The sequence below is a fragment of the Bufo bufo genome, chromosome 5, assembly GCF_905171765.1.
Source record: "Bufo bufo chromosome 5, aBufBuf1.1, whole genome shotgun sequence".
NCBI lineage: Eukaryota > Metazoa > Chordata > Amphibia > Anura > Bufonidae > Bufo > Bufo bufo.
Window position 1 is genome coordinate 12407871 of NC_053393.1, and position 9176 is coordinate 12417046.

The 9176-nt window shown below is 57.8% G+C and overlaps 1 protein-coding gene across 3 annotated transcripts; it reads right to left on the bottom strand.

Moving 5' to 3' along the window:
* Window positions 1–234: 234 nt before the first annotated feature.
* NAPRT (nicotinate phosphoribosyltransferase) lies at window positions 235–8528 on the bottom strand. Of its 3 annotated transcripts, XM_040433323.1 has the most exons (13): window positions 8256–8527; window positions 6623–6750; window positions 6005–6087; window positions 5504–5634; window positions 5319–5434; window positions 5040–5236; window positions 4783–4923; window positions 3518–3602; window positions 2080–2160; window positions 1858–1960; window positions 863–1020; window positions 642–749; window positions 235–513 (listed from the first exon to the last, which is right to left on the bottom strand). In XM_040433323.1, the coding sequence occupies exons 1-13, from the start codon at window positions 8479–8481 to the stop codon at window positions 445–447; spliced, it is 1626 nt and encodes a 541-aa protein (XP_040289257.1). In that variant the 5' UTR covers window positions 8482–8527; the 3' UTR covers window positions 235–444. The 3 variants fall into 3 exon arrangements, with proteins under 3 accessions (XP_040289257.1, XP_040289258.1, XP_040289259.1); XM_040433324.1 differs by lacking the exon at window positions 235–513 and having other exon boundaries at window positions 640–772; window positions 8256–8528; XM_040433325.1 differs by lacking the exons at window positions 235–513; window positions 642–749 and having other exon boundaries at window positions 865–1020; window positions 1799–1960; window positions 8256–8528.
* Window positions 8529–9176: the final 648 nt, after the last annotated feature.

Consider the following 9176-nt stretch of genomic DNA (forward strand, 5'->3'; position numbering starts at 1 on the left):
CGCTGTAGCAGTAGGCAAAATGTGACCATCGTCCAAGGTAAGACCCGTCGACCCAGTCTCTGCCGCCCCCATGGGGGTCACCTATAAAGGTAAGTCACTGTGCGTACGGGTCACTGCTCCTGATGAAGGTGGTTTTATCAGCATCGCAGAATACGTCCACAGCACGAAGGTCTGCAATATCCATCTGTTCAGATTGGGGGGGGGGGGGGGGGGGGGGGGGGGGGGGGGGGGGGGGGGGAATTCTACTTCGAGCAGGTTTTCTTGGTGCGAAGGCCTCACTGAGGCATGTAACAGCAGAATGGGAGTAGTAGTCATCCAGCTTTTTTTGAAAAGTAGATAATGCACATCGGGCGCAGGTCCCGTTCTGTAGCGATTACAGATGGCTCATTACTGCGCAGCCGTCTGTAACGTTTCATCACCTGAAGGACCCCATGTCTTCTATAGTCACTGCAAATGGCGGCTGCTCCCCCGCAGGGTAGAGAAGAGGCCGTGCAGCTGCTCGGTCACTGCAACCTAAACACAAGAAGAGAAGAAGCATTGACGTCTGTATGAGATCAGAAGCAACGCGGGGACTGTCTACAGCGCCGGTACAGCAGCCGCCGGCAGTGGATGGTGGGAGGAGGCCTGGTGTTACTCCTTACCCGGTACGGCTGAGGGTCGTCCAGCTGCCGATGTTCGGGGCTGAGGCTGGTGAGGGACCTCTGGGCATAAGACCTGATTTCAGAGATTGTTGGAAGAGGCTGCGTCACCTAAAATCACAAAACATGGCTGACTGCAGGGAGAACAAGAAGACTCACAGCCCGGACAGGTGTCTGGTGACACTGCGACAGCGCAAGAGAGATAAATCACCCCCGTATCTCACCTGTCCCCGCTGGAAGTAGGTGCGATGCAGGGATTCCACTCGGGTCAGAGTCACACACTCATTTTCTGCGTTTCTGCCTAATTTGTACACTTTCACCTGCTTTCCCAGTTCTGGTGGAGCCTCATCCTCCAGTGTCATGAGGTCCAGTAGTGGGTGGTCTGTCCACAAAACACAGGTTACAGAATGGTGCAGTGCAAAACAAAGTGTACATTACTGATCCTGAGTCACATCCTGTATCATACTCCAGAGCTGCGCTCACTATTCTGCTGGTGCAGTCACTGTGTACATACATTACTTATCCTGTACTGATCCTGAGTTACATCCTGTATTATACTCCAGAGCTGCACTCACTATTCTGCTGGTGCAGTCACTGTGTACATACATTACTTATCCTGTACTGATCCTGAGTTACATCCTGTATTATACTCCAGAGCTGCACTCACTATTCTGCTGGTGCAGTCACTGTGTACATACATTACATTACTTATCCTGTACTGATCCTGAGTTACGTCCTGTATTATACTCCAGAGCTGCACTCACTATTCTGCTGGTGCAGTCACTGTGTACATACATTACTTATCCTGTACTGATCCTGAGTTACATCCTGTATTATACCCCAGAGCTGCACTCACTATTCTGCTGGTGCAGTCACTGTGTACATACATTACTTCTGTACTGATCCTGAGTTACATCCTGTATTATACTCCAGAGCTGCACTCACTATTCTGCTGGTGCAGTCACTGAGTACATACATTACTTATCCTGTACTGATCCTGAGTTACATCCTGTATTATACTCCAGAGCTGCACTCACTATTCTGCTGGCTGTAGGTAGAACATTCAATAAGGTTGTGGGCAGACAACAGGTTATCTGAGCTCCCACAATCCAGGGGGGCAGTAACTATATGAAGACAAAACTTTTCAAAATATAAATCACCAGAAGAATCCCTGTGCAGACACTGAACCAGCAGGGATGTGTGGTTGGTAAGTGCTCACCGGAGCAGTTGTACAGTCTGTACACGGCTTTGCTCCCCGGTATCGTGGTCTTCTCGTGATCTTCACTGATCTTTATTCGTGGTTGGTTGTTCACCTGCACCAACTGCAAGAAGCAGATGTCACAAGGCAGCAGTAATGTGACCGGCAGGGTCTCCCCACATCTATAGGGGCATATGGGGGGGGGGGTTTTGGGCAAAAATCCACACACAACAGTGATCTCACCTTATAGACACAGCCCAGAGATGGCTGCAGGGTGCAGGTGACCAGGTGGGTGCCAACACCGATCGCATCAATCTCATTCTCCTGTCAGTACAACAACACAGGATCAGTGTTCAGGTGTGGAAACATGGTGGCCACTGGCATACACCTCCTGAGCTCCCTCTAGTGGTGGCTGTATATATCTGTATGTAGTAATCTCCTGAGCTCCCTCTAGTGGTGGCTGTATATATCTGTATGTAGTAATCTCCTGAGCTCCCTGTAGTGGTGGCTGTATATATCTGTATGTAGTAATCTCCTGAGCTCCCTCTAGTGGTGGCTGTATATATCTGTATGTAGTAATCTCCTGAGCTCCCTCTAGTGGTGGCTGTATATATCTGTATGTAGTAATCTCCTGAGCTCCCTTTAGTGGAGGCTGTGTATATCTGTATGTAGTAATCTCCTGAGCTCCCTCTAGTGGTGGCTGTATATATCTGTATGTAGTAATGCCCTGAGCTCCCTCTAGTGGTGGCTGTATATATCTGTATGCAGTAATCTCCTGAGCTCCCTCTAGTGGTGGCTGTACATATCTGTATGCAGTAATCTCCTGAGCTCCCTCTAGTAGTGGCTGTATATATCTGTATGCAGTAATCTCCTGAGCTCCCTCTAGTGGTGGCTGTATATATCTGTATGCAGTAATCTCCTGAGCTCCCTCTAGTGGTGGCTGTATATATCTGTATGCAGTAATCTCCTGAGCTCCCTCTAGTGGTGGCTGTATATATCTGTATGTAGTAATCTCCTGAGCTCCCTCTAGTAGTGGCTGTATATATCTGTATGCAGTAATCTCCTGAGCTCCCTCTAGTGGTGGCTGTATATATCTGTATGCAGTAATCTCCTGAGCTCCCTCTAGTGGTGGCTGTATATATCTGTAAGTAGTAATCTCCTGAGCTCCCTCTAGTGGTGGCTGTATATATCTGTATGCAGTAATCTCCTGAGCTCCCTCTAGTGGTGGCTGTATATATCTGTATGTAGTAATCTCCTGAGCTCCCTCTAGTGGTGGCTGTATATATCTGTATGTAGTAATCTCCTGAGCTCCCTCTAGTGGTGGCTGTATATATCTGTATGTAGTAATCTCCTGAGCTCCCTCTAGTGGTGGCTGTATATATCTGTATGCTGTAGTGTCCTGAGCTCCCTCTAGTGGTGGCTGCAGGTAGTCAGTATTTTATAATGTAACCATGTCTATGCAGAGGATTTGCTGTTTAGTATAACAAAAATAAAATATATAGATGGAATTGAAATAAATCTGGATTAAAGCTAAAAATTAACAGCATTCAGAGTTTTGCTTTACAGCAGTTGCATGGATCACAAGAACCTATAGACTGCAGATGACCCATGGACTTCGATGTGAGAGTGTTTTGGGCCTGCTCCATGACCTTTAGGGGGTGCAGGGTAATTGTGAGCTTACCTCTCGGGTCAGGAGCTTCAGACTCTTCTCACTGATGTTGTTACTGACAGTGATAGACAAAGTCCCGAAACACGGAGCCTCAAACCTGCAAGATGGAGGGGTCACATATATAAAGCAGGATGACCCATTCATCTACCAATGGGGGGGGGGGGGGGGGGAAGGGAATAGTGAGGTGACAGCAACATACTGCAGTGGAGGGCAGGTACTGGGGGACAGGGCACTAGCGAGGGCGATAAGGTTCATGCCTGCAATTTACAAAGGAGGGACCATCCTTCTGATACATGTGCTCCACATCATACATCCTCCTTTGTGGCTGCATGACAGCGCGCACGGACACTTGCCCCTCCAGCCCGCACGGACACTCGCCCCTCCAGCCCGCACGGACACTCGCCCCTCCAGCCCGCACGGACACTCCCCCCCCCCCCCCCCACAGGCCGCACGGACACTCCACCCCCCACGGACACTCCCCCCCCCAGCCCGCACGGACACTCCACCCCCCACGGACACTCCCCCCCCCAGCCCGCACGGACACTCCACCCCCCACGGACACTCCCCCCCCCAGCCCGCACGGACACTCCCCCCCCCAGCCCGCACGGACACTTCCCCCCCCCCCCCCCCAGCCCGCACGGACACTCCCCCCCCCCCCCCCCCACGGACACTCCCCCCCCCCCCCCAGCCCGCACGGACACTCCCCCCCCCCCCCCCCCCCCAGCCCGCACGGACACTCCCCCCCCCCCCCCAGCCCGCACGGACACTCCCCCCCCCCCCCCCCAGCCCGCACAGACACTCCCCCCCCCCCCCAGCCCGCACAGACACTCCCCCCCCCCCCCCAGACACTCCCCCCCCCCCCCCAGCCCGCACAGACACTCCCCCCCCCCCCCCCAGCCCGCACGGACACTCCCCCCCCCCCCCCCCAGCCCGCACGGACACTCCCCCCCCCCCCCCCAGCCCGCACAGACACTCCCCCCCCCCCCCCCCAGCCCCGCACGGACACTCCCCCCCCCCCCCCAGCCCGCACGGACACTCCCCCCCCCAGCCCGCACGGACACTCCCCCCCCCCCCCCAGCCCGCACGGACACTCCCCCCCCCCGCACGGACACTCCCCCCCCCCCCCCGCACGGACACTCCCCCCCCCCCCCCCGCACGGACACTCCCCCCCCCCCCCAGCCCGCACGGACACTCCCCCCCCCCCAGCCTGCACGGACACTCCCCCCCCCCCCAGCCTGCACGGACACTCCCCCCCCCCAGCCCGCACGGACACTCACCTTTCAGCGCACAGCTTGAAAACCCTCCTGATCTCCACAGACTGTCTGGCCAGGTCTCCACTGTCCAGCCGCACCCCAACTGCTGCGTACCCCAGCTCCTGCAAGGCCAGGGCAACCGCGCAGAAATTGGGGATCCCGCTCCTGCCATGACGGGGTAGGGGGCGTTAAGGCAAATACTTTCAGTACAACACACAGAATATTTTTTCAAAGACTATGAGCGAATATTAATGGTGCCCAGGGGCCCATTCACCTCTTACATCATCACACTATAGGTATCCACCACTACCAGGAAGTTTAGGGGGAAGGCGATGGCGTAGGACACGAAGGCCGCCAGCTCCCCGGGATTTGTGCCCTGCGGAGGGATCTGCAGCAGGTGGCAAACCTTCCCCAGCCAGGATTGTGACAGTGCCAGGAAGTCGGCGCTCCCTCCCCGACCGCTGGCAGGCTGCAGAGCCTGAACGTGAAAAAAACACAATAACACATGAATATATCTCTGTACCTGCAGCTCGGCCTCTGGGGCAGGAGCCGCCTCTTACCTGGTCCTGGAGTTCATCTGTGCAGGTAAACGATGCCACGTAGGAGTGAGCCACGGTGCCCGCCACTGGGATGCCAAACCGCCTGCCTGCCAGCACGTTACTGGTGCAGTCAAAGCCTGGAGGGCGAAGGAAAGTCAGCGAGGGCTCATGTGACACATCCGCGGTAGGTTGTCACCCGCACTCACCCCCTATATAACAATATTTGGAGGCGGACAGCCCCCCGTCAGGCCCTTGCGCCCGCCTCAGACCCATCTCCAGCAGTTTCTTGTCCGGACCGGCCGCAAGGCGGAAACGAGCGGCATTTGTGGCGACCAGGCTGAAAGAAGAAACATGAAGAAGAAGTGGATTTAAAGGGCCGGTGTCGTGTGCCATGTTCTGCAGCTTCCTAATATACTGGGCGTTTTATCTCCTCGCATTCACCGCTTGCTGTCAGTGAACGGAAAACTCCTCCTCTACCCAGAGCTTGTGTCAATGCACATCAGATAATGTGGTATCTATAGTGATACTCCCCAGGACCAGGCCGCCAATCACTCGTCTCAGGGGCACTGTGGCCTAGAACTACACCGTTTTTATTCACCACTTACGCTCGTTCTCCTGTGTCAGTATTTACTGCAGTTCTAGCATTCTATTCACCAACCAGGGGAGGCTCCCCCTGTGTGTTCGGGGGTGCGATGCCCACCACGTACCTGGCGTAATTCACTAAGCAGAGCAGAGTTGTCTCCAGAAGCTGAACCACCAGGAGGGGCCCCCAAACCTTCATCAGCGGCTCCTGCACGAGATGAGACACATCAGACCACGCTGATCTTACAGAGAGTCACCCCCCGACCCAAAAGAGGACCGCAGCCAATCAGCACGCTGCTGACCTGCGCCAAAGTGTCCGGGAGACGCTCAGACCTTCCCATTTAAAGGGCCGGTGTCCAGATATCTGCAGCAGACATTTATATGCCAGCCTCGGTCTCAGTGACACGATTTGCAACACCAGTTCAGGAGCTTTAATAAAAGTGCCTGTGTGTTTTCATTATCTTTACAAATCTCTGCTTGCAGACAGTGAATAGATACACATGGATGGATCTGCAGCTTGAGCATTGCCATTTACTGACAGCAAACAGATCTGAGCCGGCAGAATCTGACATGCTCTGGGTTGAGATGCCAGACTATTGGAAATTCCAGACTATCAGACTCTAAGGCGATGCCCTCTACTGGCCGGGCATGAAAGTCCTTGGACTACACAAGTACAGAAATCCCCCTGCGCCGGACTAGCAGCGAATGACTGCCCGGGGGGAGGGGGTAGAAACCATACCTACTCTGGGAAAGACGATGGATCCTTCTGGGAAAGCCGCCAGCGTCACCTCTGAGGCATCGACAGTCTCCAGGTAGTCAAAGAAGCGGCGATCAACAGAGGGCGGCAGGACGGATGCCAGGTACTGGAGATCTGCCAACACAGGAGAGATCAGAGATGCTGCGCCAGGGGACAAAGATGGACACGGGGGCAGGTGAGGGCACAGAGAGGGACACGGGGGCGGGCGAGGGCACGGGGGCAGGCGAGGGCACAGAGGGGGACACGGGGGCAGGCGAGGGCACAGAGGGGGACACGGGGGCAGGCGAGGGCACAGAGGGGGACACGGGGGCAGGCGAGGGCACAGAGGGGGACACGGGGGCAGGCGAGGGCACAGAGGGGGACACGGGGGCAGGCGAGGGCACAGAGGGGGACACGGGGGCACAGAGGGGGACACGGGGGCAGGCGAGGGCACAGAGGGGGCAGGCGAGGGCACAGAGGGGGACACGGGGGCAGGCGAGGGCACAGAGGGGGACACGGGGGCAGGCGAGGGCACAGAGGGGGACACGGGGGCAGGCGAGGGCACAGAGGGGGACACGGGGGCAGGCGAGGGCACAGAGGGGGACACGGGGGCAGGCGAGGGCACAGAGGGGGACACGGGGGCAGGCGAGGGCACAGAGGGGGACACGGGGGCAGGCGAGGGCACAGAGGGGGACACGGGGGCAGGCGAGGGCACAGAGGGGGACACGGGGGCAGGCGAGGGCACAGAGGGGGACACGGGGGCAGGCGAGGGCACAGAGGGGGACACGGGGGCAGGCGAGGGCACAGAGGGGGACACGGGGGCAGGCGAGGGCACAGAGGGGGACACGGGGGCAGGCGAGGGCACAGAGGGGGACACGGGGGCAGGCGAGGGCACAGAGGGGGACACGGGGGCAGGCGAGGGCACAGAGGGGGACACGGGGGCAGGCGAGGGCACAGAGGGGGACACGGGGGCAGGCGAGGGCACAGAGGGAGACACGGGGGCGGCAGAGGGCACAGAGGGAGACACGGGGCGGCAGAGGGCACAGAGGGGGACACGGGGGCGGCAGAGGGCACAGAGGGGGACACGGGGGCGGCAGAGGGCACAGAGGGGGACACGGGGGCGGCAGAGGGCACAGAGGGGGACACGGGGGCGGCAGAGGGCACAGAGGGGGACACGGGGGCAGGCGAGGGCACAGAGGGAGACACGGGGCAGGCGAGGGCACAGAGGGAGACACGGGGCAGGCGAGGGCACAGAGGGAGACACGGGGCAGGCGAGGGCACAGAGGGGGACACGGGGGCGGCAGAGGGCACAGAGGGGGACACGGGGCAGGCGAGGGCACAGAGGGAGACACGGGGGCGGCAGAGGGCACAGAGGGAGACACGGGGCGGCAGAGGGCACAGAGGGGGACACGGGGGCGGCAGAGGGCACAGAGGGGGACATGGGGGCGGCAGAGGGCACAGAGGGGGACACGGGGGCGGCAGAGGGCACAGAGGGGGACACGGGGGCGGCAGAGGGGGACACGGGGGCGGCAGAGGGCACAGAGGGGGACACGGGGGCGGCAGAGGGCACAGGGGGGGACATGCAGAGGAGGCAGCAGGAGGCGCACACCCGCACTGGTGACACTATCACACGTCCTCACCCTCCGAGGAGAAGCGAAAGTCCCGCAAGAACCGCACCGTCTCCTCCAGACCACAGAACAGGGTGAAGCCGCCGTTGAACGGGGCCTCCCGGAAGAAGAGCTCGAACTCCGCGGCCTCCCGGTGCCGCCCGCTCCTCCAGTAGCCGTACGCCATGGTGAACTGATACAAGTCGTTCAGCAGCGGAAGCTCCATGACACCCGGCACCGCTACCCGGTCAATAGCCATGCGCCTCAAGGGCCGTCTGACGTCACAGCCTCGCGTGACATTTAAAGACTCAATTTCAAAGGGTTGTGACTAAATACTATACTGGACCTGGTCCTCACCAGTGATAGGAAATAGCCAGCTCAAACTGAGTCGGTTTGCCCCCTAGTGGTCAGGTCCTGAACTGAAATAGTATATAGCCAGCTCACAGTGAGTTGGCTAAATACTATACTTTGTAAGGACCAGGTCCCTGATCTGGTTATTGAACTTAGGATTTAGATTCTTAATGACTTGGTGAAATCCCCTCGTCTACTAGGACCTGGTCATTAACTATGTCCAGGAACACATCTTCTACATGGATACAGTGTTATAGTATACAATTAGGCTACTTTCACACTAGCGTTCGGGGTTCCGCTTGTGAGTTCCGTTTGAAGGCTCTCACAAGCCGCCCCGAACGCATCCGTCCAGCCCTAATGCATTCTGAGTGGACGCGGATCCGCTCAGAATGCATCAGTCTGGCGGCGTTCAGCCTCCGCTCCGCTCAGCAGGCGGACACCTGAACGCTGCTTGCAGTGTTTTCGTGTCCGCCTGGCCGTGCGAAACCAAACGGATCCGTCCAGACTTATAATGCAAGTCAACGGGGACGGATCCGTTTGAATATGACACAATATGGTGCAATTTCAAACGGATCCGTCCCCCATTGACTTTCAATGCAAAGT

Bases quoted from the DNA above. Each gene is read 5' to 3' on its own strand.
- NAPRT (XM_040433323.1), bottom strand. From the start codon at position 8,481: ATGGCTATTGACCGGGTAGCGGTGCCGGGTGTCATGGAGCTTCCGCTG. The intron at 6,751-8,255 runs GTGAGGACGTGT...CTGTGTTGGCAG, and splicing joins CTTTCGCTTCTCCTCGGAGG to ATCTCCAGTACCTGGCATCC. The intron at 2,161-3,517 runs GTAAGCTCACAA...TTGTACTGACAG, and splicing joins TGAAGCTCCTGACCCGAGAG to GAGAATGAGATTGATGCGAT.